This window comes from Oncorhynchus tshawytscha, linkage group LG12 (assembly GCF_018296145.1).
Source record: "Oncorhynchus tshawytscha isolate Ot180627B linkage group LG12, Otsh_v2.0, whole genome shotgun sequence".
Classification (NCBI taxonomy): Eukaryota; Metazoa; Chordata; class Actinopteri; order Salmoniformes; family Salmonidae; genus Oncorhynchus; species Oncorhynchus tshawytscha.
Window position 1 is genome coordinate 39,125,204 of NC_056440.1, and position 19,179 is coordinate 39,144,382.

The following is a 19,179-nucleotide window of genomic DNA, read 5'->3' on the forward strand; positions in this document are numbered from 1 at the left end:
CAGAGTATGTGAGTGCCTGCACAGGTGTGATGGCTATCTGCTTAGCTGAGGTCTCCATGGCCTGAGAGGGAGAGAGCAGGCTGACCCAAAGAAGATAGCAAGAGGACAACACTCAGCCAAAATGCCTTCTCAGAAGAAAAATGACATTGCAATTAGAATGGAAGATGGTGGGTTGGATTTATTCTGTTCCTCTTTCTTGTTTTGGATTTCTCTTGAATGCTGAAGAATATTCAGCTTTTCACTTTCTTTGAGGTGCTCGTGGTAAATATGGAGGTAGTACATAGATGTACTACTAGATGTTCTATGACATGTAACAGAATCCACACTGTTAAACCATAAAGGAACAGTAAGATTATGGTATTTTTGTTGGTTCAAAGACAAAATACAATATTTGTGGATATTCTGGATGCCTGTGGTGTTGCATCACATTGTTGTTTTTATTTTATAGTGGGAATCGAAATCGATGGAGAGTTAGACAGTGGGAGTGAGGGTAAGTCATAAGATGGAGAAAGTGTTTGATGTGCGTGTTTATGTGAGTTTTCTTACTTCCTGCGAGTGGGTGTATGCACAGTCAAGCTCACTTTGATTGGTTGTGGATATTCAAAAAATATATTATTTTGAAAAATATGACATTCCAAAAGGGGAGACGCACCTTATCATAATTATGACATTTAGTTGTCAAAATTATGGAACAAACATCAAAAAAGGAAGTGGGAGGCTACCAACCTGCATGATTTATATGTTTGTTTAATTGTTCGGGTTTGAATGCAATCTATGGATCTATGAAGACTTTGTCTGTCTGTTAATATTTGTGTGAGATATATACGTGAGCGTGTGTGTATCAGATGAGGCCAGGTGGAGGGACAGAAACAGGAAAGCCAAAGCCTCTCCACGAGCCAGGGGACGGAACGGCAAACCGGCCACCACTGAGGACGAAGAGGAAGAGGAGGATCAGGACGAGGCACCGAGGAAGAGGGCTCGTAAGAAGAAAGCCAGTGCCCAGGACAGCGAGGAAGAGGAGGAGGAAGACGACAGAAGCGTCAAGCGGAAGGGCACAAAGGCTGCGGGCAGAAAGAAAAAGGCAGTCAAGGAGGAGAGTGAGGAGGAAGAGGAGGAGGAGGAAGAGGAGGAGGAGGAGAAACGAGGGAAGAAAAAGAAAGGCGGAAAAGTGACTAGCAAGAAGCAGAAAGACGAGCAGAACAAGGAAAAGAAGGGCGATGCCAAAGGCAAAGGAGGGAAGGAGAAAGGGGACGGGAAAGACAAGAAAAAGAAGAATGGAAAGTACAGCAGGTGCAGTATCCTTTGAGAGGGCCATCTCTCTCACGTATCGCCACACTACACGCACCCTCATGTATGAGGGAGGACTCTGACAGACTCTGTTGGTATATGCCCCTTCATTGTATTGAGTTATTGCTTCAGGGAGTTGAGTTATGAAATTGGGCTATGGGGTTGCGCTAAAGTGTTCCAAAATACTACGACAATGACCAAAGCTCACTATTTGGCACTCGGCAAAAAAAAAACACATTTCACACAGTGAACGATCCTATAACATCAGGTAACGTTTCGATTGAGTCCTGATTGAGTCCAATGGTTTGCCGCTAACATTAGCATGACAACATCCCTGACATATTTTTTTAAATGTCCCCGGAAAACAGTATTTGATAAACATTAGTAGGACATGCTGTAATTGTTATAAGAACATTTGGGAAAATTATCCAGTCATACTTGTTTTTTTACATTTCTAGAATGTGTTAACTAAACTTTTATGGAGAAATCGTTATAGCCATCTGATGGGAACATCCCTAGGGACATCCATGGGAACCTTGGTTAAAAACGTGTCAACATTATCAAAATGTCACAACTAAAGTTTTGGAAAGGGACAGGCAACCATAATTTGTTACCAGAATAGAGTTAGGTTGTAGTGGTAAAAACAAGGGTATATGTTGTGTTCTGATGGGGTATGACAGTTTACCTAAGCTCATGGGGCATTTACAGTGCATTCTGAAAGTATTTGACACATTTTGTTACATTACAGCCTTATTCTAAAATGTATTAAGAAAATCTTCATCACTCGACACACAATATCGCATAATAACAAAGTGAAAACAGGTTTTTAGAAATGTTTGCAAATGTATAAAAAATAAAAGCAGAAATACCTTATTTACATAAGTATTCAGACCCTTTGCTATGAGACTTGAACTTGAGCTCAGGTGCGTCCTGTTTCCATTGACCATCCTTCAGATGTTTCTACACCTTGATTGGTGTCCACCTATGGTAAATTCAATTGATTGGACATGATTTGGAAAGGCACACACCTGTCTGTATAACGCCCCACAGTTGAGAGTACATGTCAGAGCAAAAAGCCAAGCCATGAGGTCGAACGAATTATCCGTAGAGCTCCGAGACAGGATTGTGTTGAGGCACAGTTCTGGGGAAGGGTACCGCATCATTGGAGGCTCCCAAAAACACAGTTTCCTCCATCATTCAAAAATGGAAGAAGTTTTGAACCACCAAGGTTCTTCCTAGAGCTGGCCGCCCGGCCAAACTGAGCAATCGGGGGAGAAGGGCCTTGGTAGGGCTCCAGAGTTCCTCTGTGGCGATAATAGAACCTTCCAGAAGGACAACCATCTCTGCAGCACTCCACCAATCAGGCCTTCATGGTAGCGTGGCCAGACGGAAGCTACTCCTCAGTAAAAGGCGCATGACAGCCCGCTTGGAGTTTGCCAAAAGGCACCTAAAGACGCTAAGACCATGAGAAACAAGATTCTCTGGTCTGATGAATCCAAGATTAAACTCTTTGGCCTGAATGCCAAGAGTCAAGTCTGAAGGAAACATGGCACCATCCCTACGGTGAAACATGGTGGTGGCAGCATCATGCTGTGAAAATGTCCTTCAGCAGCAGAGATTGGGAGACTGTCAGGATCGAGGGAAAGATGAACGGAGCAAAGTACAGAGAGATCCTTGATGAAAACCTGCTCCAGAGCGCCCAGGACCTCAGACTGGGGCGAAGGGTCACCTTCCAACAGGACAACGACCCTAAGCACACAGCCAAGACAACGCGGGAGTTCCTTCGGGACAAGTCTCTCTATGTCCGCGAGTGGCCAAGCCAGCGACCGGACTTGAACTCGATCGAACATCTCTGGAGAGACCTGAAAATAGCTGTGCAGTGATGCTCCGCATCCAACCTGACAGAGCTTGAGAGGATCTGCAGAGAAGAATGTGAGAAACTCCTCAAATACAGGTGTTCCAAGCTTGTAGCGTCATACCCAAGAAGACTCTGTAATCACTGCCAAAGGTGTTTGAACAAAGTTCTGAGTAAGGGTCTAAATACTTATGTAAATGTAATATTTCCGATTGCAAACATTTCTAAAAACCTGTTTTTGCTTTGTCATTATGGGGTATTGTATATAGATTGATGAGGGGGAAAAACGATTTAATCCATTTTAGAATAAAGCTGTAAGGTAACAACATTTGGAAAAAGTCAAGGGGTCTGAATACTTTCGGAATGCACTGTATATAAGTTATATTCTTCAAGAATCAGTGGGTAAACATCTTTCATTTATAAGTCCAAAAATAGATGTAGCAACTAAGGATTCTAGCCTGGTAGTTTCAATGGATGGACATGCTTACTGGATAATTCTAGGATGTCTGTCATTTGACTTGCATACTGTATACCCCCTCTTGTCGCCTAATTTCTCGCTCTGTTCTCTTTTTGCATTTTCTGTTGGTCTTCCAGATGCTTTTCAACATTATGTGACAAGTCCAAAGTTCTTCTGAGTTTGTACCATGATAATGCGGCACTGTGTAAAGCCACTGGCCACCTCAACTAGAACTCTACTCTGGTTGACACATGATTGACCCTGACTTGACCCCTGGCATTTGGTGACAGCTCTTTCTTCTGACAGCTCTTCTTCTTCAGGCGAGTCAGGGGATGAGGATTCTCTGTCGGAGGGGGAGATGGCTTCTCTGAAGGAGGAGGTGGAGGAGAAGAAGAAGCTGATAGCCACGCTCAGGAACAAACCGTGGCGCATGAAGAGGAGGCTCAAACTCCTCAAGTAAACAAAATGGACGCATTTTACATGACATGTGCATTCCTCTGCCAATTTCCCATTGGCTGATTGCCTTCATGACTCATAGGGACTTGCTCTTGCTGTGCTGTTTTTCTCTTTCCTATAATACTTTACACATTCCTGAAGGTTTATACTGTCACTTGGCACACATGTCAATTCAAATCAAAACAAATCCAATTGTATTTGTCACATGTGCCGAATACAACAGTTGTGAAATGCTTATTTACAAGCCCTAAATCAACAATGCAGTTTTAAGGAAAATAAGTGTTAAGAAGTCTTTTGGACCTAGACTTGGCACTCCGGTACCGCTTGCAGTGTGTTAGCAGAGAGAACAGTCTGTAACTAGCGTGGCTGGAGTCTTTGACAAATTTCAGGGCCTTACTCTGACACTGCCTGGTATAGAGGTCCTGGATGGCAGGAAGCTTGGCCCCAGTGATGTTCTGGGCCGGATGCAATACCCTCTGTAGTGCCTTGCAGTCAGAGGCAGAGCAGTTGCCATACCAGGCAGTGATGCAACCAGTCAGGATACTCTCGATGGTGCAGCTGTAAAACTTTTTGAGGATCTCAGGACCCATGCCAAATCTTCTCAGTTTACTGAGGGGGAATAGGCTTATTCCTGCCGTCTTCACAACTGTCTTGGTGTGTTTGGACCATGATAGTTTGTTGGTGATGTGGACACCAAGGAACTTGAAGCTCTCAACCTACTCCACTACAGCTCCGTCGATGAGAATGGGGCCATTGGTCGGTGGTCATTTAGGCAGGTGACCTTAGTGTTCTTGGGCACAGGGACTATGGTGGTCTGCTTGAAACATGTTGGTATTACAGACTTAGTCAGGGATAGGTTGAAAATGTCAGTGAAGATACTTGCCAGTTGGTCAGCGCATGCTCGAAGTACATGTCCCGGTAAAACCGTCTGAATGTTGACCTACTCACATCGGCTACGGAGAGCATGATCACACAGTCATACGGAACAGCTGATGCTCTTATGCATGTTTCAGTATTACTTCCCTCGAAGCAAGCATAGAAGTAATTTAGCTCATCTGGTAGGTTCGTGTCACTGGGCAGCTCGCGGCTGTTCTTCCATTTGTAGCCTGTAACAGTTTGTAAGCTCTTCCACATCCGTCAAGCGTTGGAGCCAGTGTGGTACGATTCAATCTTAGTACTGTATTGACACTTTGCCTGTTTGATGGTTCGTCGGAGGGCATAGCAGGATTTCTTATAAGCTTCTGGGTTAGAGTTCCGCTCCTTGAGAGTTGCAGCTCTACCCTTTAGCTCAGTGCGGATGTTGCCTGTAATCCATGGCTTCTAGTTGGTATATGTACGTACAGTCACTGTAGGGACGACGTCATCAAAGCACTTATTGATGAGGCCAGTGACTGATGTGGTGTACTCCTCAATTCCATCGGAAGAATCGCGGAACATATTCCAGTCTGTGTTAGCAAAACAGTCCTGTAGCTTAGCATCTGCTTCATCTGACCACTTTTTTATTGACCGGACACTGGTGCTTTAGTTTTTGCTTGTAAGCAGGAATCAGGAGGAAAGAATTATGATCAGATTTGCCGGGTGAGGGAGAGCTTTGTTTGCGTCTCTGTGTGTGGAGTAAAGGTGGTCTAGAGTTTTTTTCCCCCTCTGGTTGCACATTTAACATGCTGGTAGAAATGAGGTAAAACGGATGTTAGTTTCCCTGGATTAAAGTCCTCGGCCACTAGGAGCTCCGCCTCTGGATGAGCGTTTTCCTGTTTGCTTATGGCCGTATACAGCTCATTGAGTCTTGTCTTAGTGTCAGCATTGGTTTGTGGTGGTAAATAGACAGCTAATAAGAATATAAAACTCTCTTGGTAAATAGTGTGGTCTACAGCTTATCTTGAGATACTCTACCTCAGGCAAGCAAAACCTTGAGACTTCCTTAGATTTCGTGCAACAGCTGATGTTTACAAATGTACATAGACCACCACCCCTTGTCTTGTTCTATCCTGCCGAAAATGCTTTAATAAAGCTGCCAACTGTATGTTATTTATGTCGTCGTTCAGCCATGACTCGGTGAAGCATAAGATATTACAGTTTTTAATGTCCCGTTGGTAGGATATACGTGCTTGTAGCTCGTCTATTTTATAATCCAATGACTGTACGTTGGCTAATAGGATCGATGGTAAAGGCAGATTACCCACTCGTCGTCAGATCCTTACAAGGCACAGAGACCTACCTCCCCGATATCTCCGTCTCTTTCTCCTGCTAATGACGGGGATGAGGGCCTTGTTGGTTGTCTGGAGTAAATCTTTTGCATCAGACTCGTTAAGGAAAAAAAAAATCTTCCTGTATGGGGTGAGTAATCGCTGTCCTGATATCTAGAAGCTCCTTTCTATCATAAGAGATGGTGGCAGAAACATTACGTACAAAATAAGTTTCAAATAACGCAATAAAACACACACAGTAGCACAACTGGTTAGGGGATCGTAAAATGGCAGCCATCTCCTCATGCACCATTATCACTACTTTTGAACTATTTAGGAGTTTCGTGAATTTTCTTTGCTGATTGATGTTCTTTGAATTGTTTTTTTTAGACAGTTTCTCACTTGTATCTCCACAACTTGAGTGTATCTCCACTGACCAATATTCACCTATCATTCACTCTTAAAAGGGTTCTACCCAGAACCATTTAAAGTTATTCAGTTTGTCCCAGTAGAAGATCCCTTTTATGGTTCCAGGTAGATCCTTTTAACTTAATTAACATTAAAACCATTTTAGAACCTTTTTTGTTTCTAACAGTGTTGGGTTACATTTTTAAAAAATCAACAAGGCCTGCTGGACTTGTGCATTCTGGGACCTGTGTTGAAAAAACACTGAATTCCAGCCAGGGTTGTGAGCTGACAGTCACTTACAGGTCAGGACACAAGCACTGTACAGTATTAAGACAGATGAGACGCCTTGACTTTTTCATGAGCTCAACACTGTCTAATATGCATGCAGTTGTAGCTGCCTGTAGCTTGCCAATTCCCTCTCATCACTGGTCTTTCCAGGTTGATAATCTTTCATCACATGGCCTCCTCCAAATTTCCCTGACTAGTAATTTACAGTGATGATTGATGGATTGGTTGTTTTCTCATCTACTTCATTTAATCGTGACTAATTCATGATTGGGGCGGCAGGTAGCCAAGTGGTTAGAGCGTTGGACTAGTAACCGAAAGGCTGCAAGATTGAATCCCTGAGCTGACAATGTAAAAATCTGTTGTTCTGCCCCTGAACAAGGCAGTTAACCCACTGTTCCTAGGCCATCATTGAAAATAAGAATTTGTTCTTAACTGACTTGCCTAGTTAAATAAAGGTAAATAAAATTCACCTGTTATAAATTTGAGAAGTTGATTCATTGGTTGGTGGTTCTTCAAGCCAGTGATTGATATGTTTTTTTGTTGGTTGACGGGTCATCCTTTTTTATGGGTTGAAATTGTAGAGAATGCCAGGCGTTTGTGGAGGAGTTCGAGGGGGCTCTGGGAAAGGGCAAAGGGAGGAAGCTCTATGCCTACAAAGTCATGATGGCTAAGGTAACTTTTCTCAGTCCACACATACTTCACGCAATTATGCATTTATATACTTTAAGACTTAAGTTATAACGTGCGTACAATTCAACATTTAATCATAAGTTCATCATTAGCTTCATGATTTGTCGTGACCATAATATCATTAGCAGAATGTTTGTTGCCCACATCAGTTACAACCTGATATGTTAGTCAGGAACTATACTTCTGTGATTAACTTGTCTTTTCAAATATTCTCTCGTAACCTTTTTTTTTTTCTTCAGAAAATGATCAAGTTCAACCGTGACTTTGACAATTTCAAAACAGCCTGTATTCCGTGGGAAAGAAAGATAAAAGAGGTTGAAAGTGGGTACTGTCATTTAAAGCTATTTGAGTTACTATCTTGTTCATGTCATGTAGTTTTATCTATTCATCATGTAACTTTTGGAGTTTGACCTCTAACCCTCAGGTCACTTTGGATCATCTGTGGCTTCCTACTTCATCTTCTTGCGGTGGATGTACGGTTTAAACTTGGTCCTGTTTGCGTTCATGTTTGGTCTTGTGGTTCTCCCAGAGGTGAGCAGCTTTTTACCTTCAGCACAGAGTCCATTGTTTTGCAATACTGTTGTAGTACATTTGGTCAGTATATGGAGAGATATCGAAGGAGGACTCACTGTCTCATTCTCCCAATCCCCACTTCCCTCTCTTTTTGTTCCTCTTTTCCTACTGTCCGGAGGTGATGATGGGCCTTCCGTATGGGTCTATTCCCAGAAAAACTGTTCCCAGAGCAGAGCAGGACAGAGCCATGGACATCTCTGTCCTCCTTGATTTTGGTGTGAGGATCTTGGAGTGACTTACTACTTCCTTTGGAGTGACACACTTCCTTCCAAGCAATTGCCTTGTGATGTCACATGTAGAAACCTTGTTTAGACTTAAACTACTTCAGGTTTAGGTTTACTTGATATGATTATACCTATGAAAAAACATACATACAATGTGATGTCATACAGTACTTTTAAAATACAGGTAAAAATGTGATTTTAAGACATAAGTTGTCATACATGTTCATGAATAACTGCATGATAATGTATTGTACTTGCAGGCTTTAAGTGAAGTGTTACACATTTTCAGTAAGAATCTATGCCATTTCGCAGACACTATTATCTAAAGCAACTTGTGGCATACATTTACATAGTGGTGGTCCTGGGAATCAAACCCACTTCCCTGGCGTAACAAGCACCATGTTATACTAACTGAGCTACAATGGACCATGTCAGGGTGACTGCCAAGACCCTGCCCAGTCTTAATGTTAATTGCTAACTTATCTTAGTGCCGGTAACATCGACTGACAACAGGCAGCAGTGAAAAGTAAGTCGAGGAAGTTGTCCAAATGAACGCAACTCTGTATTTGACTCTTTTCTGATGGACCCTTGATAAGTTATTCAGTGGGATGGTTTTTGCAGGCAATATGGTTGCTTGTGTTCTCCCTGTATTTCAGATCTCTGTCAGCTGGTAATGACAGAGGTTTTGCTGATTCAAATATTAAACACAATGTTATGCCCTGCAGTTGATGAAATTAATCCAGTCATATCCACCACACAATAGCGGGGTCCTGCTAACTATACATAGACCACTGTATCGCCATCTGATCCTGCCATTCTTTGATTGGGTTTGTCACATGCCTATGTGCTTGGTTTGCTGGTGTGTAATGTGTTCGGCAGGGCTGGCCCTAGGCATAAGAACCTGTCACTATCATTTTGCATCTACATCCGCTTTCTTTGAGATGGATTGCTTTCACACATCCATGATTATTCTGGTTAATTCCAACAGGGTTACTGCAAGTACTCTATTCTGTTCTATGGTTTCTATAATGACGAGCGCACCATCGGAGTCCTCCAGTTCAGACTGCCTCTCTCCTACCTACTAGTTGGTGTAGGCATCTTCGGCTACAGCCTGATGGTGGTCATTAGAACGTGGGTAAAGCACACACACACACACACACACACACACACACACACACACACACACACACACACACACACACACACACACACACACACACACACACACACACACACACAGTAAATTATAATCCACATTCACACCCCGTATCTAAAATATACAGTACAGTGTACTGTATGTCACATCCATCTTCTGTGTTCCTCAGGATGGCCCGTAACTCGGACGAGGGAGGAGACGGTGGGGATGACGGACAGTTCACCTTCGCATTTAAGATGTTCACCAGCTGGGATTACCTCATTGGCAACCCAGAGACAGCCGACAACAAGTATGCCTCAATCACCACCAGCTTTAAGGTAATCACAGCAGAAGCTAATTCTTATCCATAGCTAGTAGGCCCTGTTGTTTATGACATAGGACGATTCTACACCAGGACAGCCTGGAAATATTTGGAAATATTATCTCACATTGTTATAATTCTCACATAGAAACTTCATTGGGAGGAAGGATCTTAGATATGTTTTTTTTTTACATTGTTATCAATGTTATCACACTTTTTTTGCGGGGGGTCATGATGAAAGTGGGCATTTTAAGCCCTTTTTAGAATGTGAATAATTGTATTTCAGAATCTAGACACACTCCATATGTTAGAGCACACTATAAGGAGAACAATGGCACCACCAAGTTGTCTGTATCATGTACGGATCACAGATCATAGGGTCTTACAGGAGGCATGTATAGGTCTGAAAAGGGCCTAAAATGGATACTTTTATCATTATTTTCTGAAATATGACTCTTGATACAAATGTAAAAATTATGTCAAACATCTTCCTGCATTGAAGTTTATATGTGAAAATTGCCAGAACAATCTGAGGTACCTAAAATATTTTTGGGCTGTCCTGGCATTGAATCTCCCCATAACATTGTTCTGCAAATATCCGTTCTCCTGCTCTTATCTTCAATCTCCCAAGAATCATATGCACGTAAAAAGGTACTACACGTATGAGCCTACACACTTACTATCTTCAAAACAAAGTATTCTCTGTGTTTCTCACTGACCGAACTGTTCTTGGTAGGAATCCATAGTAGACGAACAGGAGAACCAGAAGGATGAGAACATCCACTTGCGAAGGTTCCTGCGGGTTCTAGCCAACTTTTTAATCCTCTGCAGCCTGGGGGGCAGCGGCTTCCTCATCTATTTTGTGGTCAAGAGGTCTCAGGAGTTTGCCAACCTAGATCAGGATGACCTTTCCTGGTTTGAAAAGAATGAGGCAGGTACAGTTGTTTTGATCAGATATAGTGCTTTGCAAAAGTATAAAAGTATTCAGCCTGTTTGTTTAGGCAAGTCTAAATGAGTTCAGAAGCAAAATGTGGCTTAACAAATCACATACAGTGGCAAGAAAAGGTATGTGAACCCTTTGGAATTACCTGGACTTCTGCATAAATTGGACATAACATTTTATCTGATCTTCATCGGAGTCACAACAATAGACAACACAGTCTGCTTAAACTAATTACACACAAACAATTATACATTATCATGTCTTTATTGAATACACTGTGTAAACATTCACATTGCAGGGTGGGAAAAGTATGTGAACCCTTGGATTTAATAGCTGGTTGACACTCCTTTGGCAGCAAGAACCTCAACCAAATGTTTTCTGTAGTTATGGATCAGACCTGCACAACCGCTCTCTTGACGTCATGCCACAGCATCTCAATCGGGTTGAGGTCAGGACTCTGACTGGACCACTTCAGAAGGTGTATTTTCTTCTGTTGAAGCCATTCGGTTGTTGATTTACTTCTGTGTTTTGGGTCGTTGTCCTGTTGAATCACCCAACTTTTGTTGCGCTTCAATTGGCGGACAGGTAGCCTAACATTCTCCTGCAAAATATCTTGATAAACTTGGGAATTCATTTTTCCGTCAATGAAAGCAAGCTATCCAGGCCATGAGGCAGCAAAGCAGCTCCAAACCATGATGATCCCTCCACCATACTTTACAGTTGGGATGAGGTTTTGATGTTGGTGTGCTGGGCCTTTTTTTCTCCACACATAGTGTTGTGTGTTCCTTCCTAACAACTCAACTGTAGCTTCATCTGTCCACAGAATATTTTGCCAGTATCGCTGTGGAACATCCAGATGCACTTTGGCGAACTTCAGACGTGCAGCAATAGTTTTTGGACAACAGTGGCTTGTTCCGTGGTGTCCTCCCATGAACACCATTCTTGTTTAGCGTTGTATGTATCGTAGACTCGTCAACAGATGTTAGCAAGTTCTAGAGATTTCTGTACGTCTTTAGCTGACACTCTAGGATTCTTCTTAAGCTCATTGAGCATTCTGCGCTGTGCTCTTGCAGTCATCTTTGCAGGAGAGCCACTCCTAGGGAGAGTAGCAGCAGTATTGAACTTTCTCCATTTATGGACAATTTGTCTTACCGTGAACTGATGAACATCAAGGCTTTTAGAGATACTTTTGTAACCCTTTCCAGCTTTATGCAAGTCAACACGTCTGAGATCTCTTTGTTTGAGGCATGGTTCACATCAGGCAATGCTTCTTTTGAATAGCAAACCCACATTTTGTGAGTGTTTTTTATAGGGCAGGGCAGCTCTAACCAACATCTCCAATCTCGTCTCAATGATTGTACTCCAGGTTAACTGGCTCCAGACTCCAATTATCTTTTGGAGAAGTCATTAGCCTAGGGGTTCACATACTTTTTCCAACCTACACTGCGAATCTTTAAATGATGCATTCAAAATAGACCTGAAAAATACCATCATTTCTGTGTTATTAGTTTAAGCAGACTGTGTTTGTCTCTTGTTGTGACTTTAATAAAGACCAATTTTTGCAGAAATCCAGATAATTCCAAAGGGTTCACATACTTTTTCTTGCCACTGTAAGTTACGTGGACTCACTCTGTGTGACATAATAGTGGTTGACATGATTTTTAATGACTAACCTTTCCTCTGTCCCCCATACATACAACATCTGTAAGGTCCCTCAGTCAAGTATTGCATTTCAATCACAGATTCAACTACAAAGACCAGGGAGCTTTTTGAAACCCTCATAAAGAACGGCATTGATTGGTAGATTTATTTTACCTTTATTTAACTAGGCAGGTCAGTTAAGAAAAAATTCTTATTTTCAATGACGGCCTAGGAACAGTGGGTTAACTGCCTGTTCAGGGGCAGAATGACAGATTTGTACCCTTGTCAGCTCGGGGGTTTGAACTTGCAACCTTCCGGTTACTAGTCCACCGCTCTAACCACTAGGCTACCATGCCACCCCAATGGGTAACAAATCAGACATTGAATATCTCTTTAAGCATGGTCAATTTATTAATTATGCTGTGGATGATGTATTAAACCACCCAGACACATCATAGATACAGCCGTCCTTCTGAACTGAGCTGCAGGACAGGACAGGAATGAAATTGCTCAAGGATGCTACCATGAGAACATTGATGATTTTAAAACAGATACAGAGCTCAATGGCTGTGATCGGAGAAAACTGAGGATGGGATCAACAACATTGTAGTGACTCCCTAAATGAGTGAAAAGAAGAATACAAATATTCCAAAAGGCACTAAAGTAATACTGCAAAATATCAAAGCAAAGGAATACACTTTTTGGCGTAAATGCAAATCCAACACAACACATCACTGAGTAACTGCCTCCTTATTGTCAAGTATGGTGGTGGCTGCATCATGGTATGGGTGTACTTGACATTGGCGAACACAAAGGAGTTTTTCAGAAAACGCGGTGGAGCTAAGCACAGGAATTTTTCTTCCACTTTGACATTACAGTGTATTTAGTGTAGATTGTTGACAAAACAAATACAATCAATTTCTATCCCACTTTGTAACACTATCAAATGTGAAGAAATCCAAGTTGTCTGAATACATTTGCAAGCACTGTACATGCTGTGTTATGGTTCATCTCATCAAATGCAGTGAGCCGGAAATGTACATTTGTGTTTGTCCTGTTTTCTTCAGTATTAGAAACAAAAGTGCTATTTAGAACACATGGGTGAAACCTTTGAATAACCCCAGGGTTCTACCTGGAACCAAAAAGGGTTCAACTATGGGAACAGATGAAAAACCTTTCAGAACACAAGATTCAAAATATATCGTACCGTAAAGGGCAACGCTTCATTTTATGTGGTCCTTATTACAGTGTAATTTTTAATTTATATAAATGTTATACATACTTTATAAATTAAATGATATAGGCTATGTTATAAATGTTAATGAATTTAAAGCTTAAAATTATAATGAATGCTAATATCTCTTTACAAATAAATTGTTTTTCTAGCCTTCATCCCAGTGATTGGTTGTGTGTTACCTTCCAGGTGGAGTTTGTGATGTCACTGCTGGGGCTGGTGTGCCCCCCTCTCTTTGAGACCATCGCTGAGCTGGAGGAGTACCACCCTCGTATCGCCCTCAAGTGGCAACTGGGCCGCATCTTTGCCCTGTTCCTCGGGAACCTCTACACCTTTCTGTTCGCCCTTTTTGACGAAGTCAACGCAAAGGTACCAGACAGTATGTCAGTGGCATGTACCTGCAAATGCATATGTGTGTGTTTATTCACCTGTATGTATGTATGTATGTGTGTGTGTGCAGTGGCGGATTTAGGAATAGGCAACATGGACTCCCACCCAGGGCGGCATCTTGCGCAATTGGTTTTCTATCGCTCATTTGCACGTCACGTCAATGATATCATGTCACCGTGTGGGACTGTGGGTCAATTAACCTTGTCGGAGTGGGCGCCCTGATTCTAGTTTGTGAGCTAGGCATGCGGTTCTAGCCATACAAGCTAGAACTGCCACTGTGTGTGTGTGTGTGTGTGTGTGTGTGTCTGTGTGTGTGTGGTGTTGTGTTCAGTACATATTGTATGCAAGTGTATTTGACTTACTCACCTGAACCTGTCTTTGTGTGTTAACATGTGTACAGTTGGAAAAGGAGAAGTCTATTAGGAATGCCACTATCTGGGGACTGAATGAGTACTATTCCAACTATAGCTCCTACCACAACACTACTGACATCCCCCCTCCAGACATCCACCCTGCTGATGTCATCAGAGGGCCGTGCTGGGAGACCGCCGTTGGCATAGTGAGGCTTCCATGCGTTCTTCCTCCGTTTTCCTTTCGTCACTGAGTTTTTCATCCTGGTTTTTCCTCCACCTGACCTGAGCAGGAAAAAGTTCCCTTCATTGTGCATCAGTGATATGACTGAGGCTGTCTGTGACATGCCGGGTGTTTCCTGTTTAGTTTTCTTTCTGTGCTGTATCTCTAGGAGTTTGTGAAGCTCACCGTCTCTGACATCCAGGTGACGTATATGACCATCCTGATTGGTGACTTCCTGCGAGCCATGATCGTGCGATTCCTCAACTACTGCTGGTGCTGGGACCTGGAGGCTGGATTTGTACGTGCTAGGCTATCAAAGCATTACAGACCACTGACATTCTGCTGTGTGTGTGTGTGTGTGCGTGTGTTCCCATTTTAATGTAATCGTTTTTGGTAGTGTTAGGGTTGCGTCAATTCGAATCTGGTATCAGAACAAGTTATAACACTGAGTCACTGATTGTACTCTATATAATTTTATTAGCTAAGCCATAAATGGCAAATGCAACTTTCGAATATACGGGCTCACTGTAATGCCACGCAGGGCAGAACAGGGAACTGACAGGATGTAAGAAAACAACTGTTCATATACTGTGATAGGCCAACAGACGGGTTGGAACTATGTCTATCACAGTAGAGGCTGAGCGTGGTTTAGACTTGCTCAGCCTATCGCAGGCGCTCAGGCTGGTCCCGCCTCTTGGCGCTTCTTGGAGTCAACCCTCTGTATAGATGTATAGATGTATAGATTCTCACTGTTCTGGTATCACCCCCTAGTTATAACAGTTGCTCAGTTCCTGCTATTGTGTTGTTCAGTATTTTTCCATCTCAGTTAAACCTCGTGATGACCACCCCTCCCTATACCTGATTAACCACAACTTTGTAAGATACAGCAAGTCACACCATGTGCTCAATATTGTCACATACAAACACAAGGACAAAGCATATGCTGGGCTGTTATCTACAGTTTTGCAACATGCAGGTCACACCATGTTACTCAGTTCTTGTCACACACACAAACAGGCAAGCAGATGTAGCAACCAGTTGTTTAATCTCATGATGATGCTCAAGTGCACAAATGCAGATACTTCAAACAGCCAACATCAGATAATATTTAATCATATATATGGTAATGGCTATAATGTAAAACACAGAATCCTACAGTAGCATTACATTTTTTACATTTTAGTCATTTAGCAGACACTTAATTAGGGTTCAGTGCCTTGCTCAAGGGCATATGGACAGATTTTTCAACTAGTTGGCTTGGGGATTTGAACCAGCTAGGCTACCTGCCTCCTTTTACATTACAATATGGAATAAAGTGGTAATAACATGGTAATAATATGGTAACAAGGTAGAGTTACTCAATATCAATACATCATTCTTCACAGTTACCCCTTCATTTGTGTGTAATTATATTCTTGTTTCAAGGTTATACACCACATATGTAAATACTCAATACTAGTGTTTTTCTTTGCTTATTGCAAGTGGGAGTACATTATGTGTTTGTTCCAAGTAAACTTGATACCTCAGTGTTCATTTCGTCATCACTAATTATGACAGAAAATATTCAGCAACAACCTAATTTTTCCTGAAAACTATGAAAACTAATGACGATAACGAGACAAGATGCCCTGAAAAAAAAATAAAACTATTACAAATGACTTTTCATTTTAGTTGATGACAATGTAACGAGACGGGACTTCCATGTGAGACCAATGGACATTCAATTGCACATGAAGCTCCTTTTGATCTGTTTTGTCCAATCATAACCATGCCTTTGCAGAATATAATACAAACCTCTCATTGGTGTTTCAGTTGCGCGGGCTGCATGAACTGATCTGCCTGGCCCTCCTCCACACACAAAACTACCAGGCAGTCACTTGTCTCGTCTTTGAACAGATGCAGATTGTTACTAACCTCAACTAGAAAAAATGATGTTTACTCTTTCTTACTTATTGGCTATTTTTGCTTTGATCACATCAGAAGCTTACTATTTACTAAGCAATTACTATGTGCGCTTTTGTTCATCTGTGTTGCCGCTCTCGTGGTCGGCTATAGGAAATGCTACTGTTATTTGCTGAATATGAGGAGTACAGTAATAATTCTGGCATTGTTGGAAGGCTTAGATTCCCCGTTTTAAGGGAATCGCTGTTATTTACCTCCCCATCACAAGGTTATGATGGGGAGAAAATCAGAGCTGTAGGCCTAAATTGTTTAACCTGTAGCCAAGGCTTTGTAGCCTATACAGTATAGTAAATCATGGCTGGCGTTGTTTAAAATCTGCCACAACAGCAATGTTGCCAGCTATATGAGGGGATAGTATGCGTAGTTGGACAAGGCTATATGCACGTGATGGAAATTAGAGGTAAATATGAAATATTTAACGGAGTAAGATTTTACTTAAACAAGACTAAAATTGTCCAGAGTTTTAATTGACTGATAAACTAAAACTACGAAGCATGTAAGGGCTAAAATGTGACTAAGAATAAAAGCTATTTTAGTCAAACGACTAAGACTAAAACAAAAAAATGCTGACAAAATTAACAGTGATACCACACAGTGACATCCGGCAAGATAGGTGATCCTTCACGTAGTGACACAGGACACTGCCCTGTTAAGTTAATTACTATGGGAGAGGAAGAGGGAGAGTGAATAGAATTACGTTTACATTATTTAACACGATTTGCAATATTTTTTGTATGTGATTCTAGCCATCGTATGGAGAGTTTGACATCAGCGGCAACGTGCTTGGATTAATATTCAATCAAGGAATGATTTGGTGAGTAAATATGAGACACCACATAAACCATCAACACATTTCCACAAACCCTGTAAGTTGTGTTGATCTGCGATAAGAGTCACATTTCTGTATTTGTGTTTGTTTCAGGATGGGTGCGTTCTACGCCCCTGGCCTGGTAGGGTTGAACGTCTTGCGTCTCCTCACCTCCATGTATTACCAGTGCTGGGCAGTGATGAGCTGTAACGTTCCCCATGAGAGGGTCTTCAAGGCCTCTAAATCCAACAACTTCTACATGGGCCTCCTCCTCCTGGTGCTCTTCCTCAGCCTTCTGCCTGTGGTTTACACCATAATGACCCTGCCGCCCTCCTTCGACTGTGGCCCCTTCAGGTGTCTCTCATACACACGCACAGACACACATACACACACACTAGGCACACATCTAATGCTGATCTCTTGTCTACCAGCGGAAGGGAGCAAATGTATAATGTCGTCATGGAGACTATAGAGAACGACCTACCAGCATTCATTGGGAATATCTTCACCTACGCAACTAATCCTGGGCTGATCTTACCAGCAGTGCTGCTGATGGTGTATGCACACACACACACACACACACACACACACACACACACACACAGGCACGCACACACGCACGCACACACACACACACACACACACACACACACACACACACACACACACACACACACACACACACACACACACACACACACACACACACACATTACAGCAACACAGATATGGTCATAGTAAAATATCATAATATCATAATACATTGCCATGTTTAAAACAGGTTAAATAGTTTTCTGTGATCCTGTGGCAGGTTGGCCATCTACTATCTGAATGCGACCTCTAAAAACTATCAAAATGCCAACCTGGAACTGAAGAAGAAGATGCAAATGGTAAATGAGCACGATCACCTAAACTGCTGTCTCTCAAGCCTTAAATGATTTACTGTAAACAATGTAATGCTACTAAGTACGTGTTGGTCAATGCATGCACACAATGCTGATGTGGGGATTGCAGAAACAGCCACAGTATTATCTGCGTTGTGGTTAGGCTAGAGATGAAGAGAAGAACAGGAGGAACAACAAGGAGAACACCAACCAGGTGATGCAGGACCTGGAGGACCTCCTGCCCAACCGCTCTCTGCTCCCCCCTGCTGCTGCGGAGGAGAAGCCCCCACCAGGTCAGTTCACATAGCCTACTCTACCTACCTACCTACCTACCTACCTACCTACCTACCTACCTACCTACCTACCTACCTACCGTCTCCACTCAGTGCCACCTAGTGGCTGGATGTTTTTTGGGAATTCACAAAAAACGGTGGACCCACTTAATGAACATAACTTAAGAAACAGTTTGTTTTGAGTGAATTGTATCATAATATCGCCCCTCAGCAGAGCTACATGTATATAGGTGTACATGCACGTCCACTTTGTTTTTCGTTTTTCGCCTTTTCAGAGATAGTGCGCGAGAAGGGAAGCAAATCTCCCAAAGTGGCAAAACGTCCAGGAGCAGCAGCCAATGGCAAGGGGATTAATATTCAGAAGGATGTTTCGTTGGCTGCACCAAACCCCAAAGCAGCTGTGACCCATCCCCCAGGCCCAAGGGGGCCGTCTGGAAACGCCAGAGGACCACCCCCAGGGCCGGCGAGGGGCAGAGGGAGGGGGACACCTCCCTCTAGACGCTAAACAGGTGAAAACCAGGGTGCTAGGATGTCAATACCAACCTGACAAATCAGGCTGTAGACAAGCAG

At 42.5% G+C, this 19,179-nt stretch overlaps 1 protein-coding gene across 1 annotated transcript; it reads left to right on the forward strand.

The window, feature by feature from the left end:
- The first annotated feature begins 121 nt into the window (after positions 1-121).
- Positions 122-19,114, forward strand: LOC112264133 (transmembrane channel-like protein 2-B). The gene is made up of 20 exons (XM_024440717.1): positions 122-167; positions 449-490; positions 846-1,281; positions 3,906-4,055; positions 7,519-7,609; positions 7,867-7,948; positions 8,052-8,158; positions 8,319-8,417; positions 9,413-9,555; positions 9,750-9,897; positions 10,618-10,812; positions 13,889-14,068; positions 14,490-14,648; positions 14,832-14,960; positions 17,371-17,438; positions 17,547-17,786; positions 17,864-17,989; positions 18,244-18,322; positions 18,480-18,609; positions 18,885-19,114. The coding sequence occupies exons 1-20, from the start codon at positions 122-124 to the stop codon at positions 19,112-19,114; spliced, it is 2,880 nt and encodes a 959-aa protein (XP_024296485.1).
- Positions 19,115-19,179: the final 65 nt, after the last annotated feature.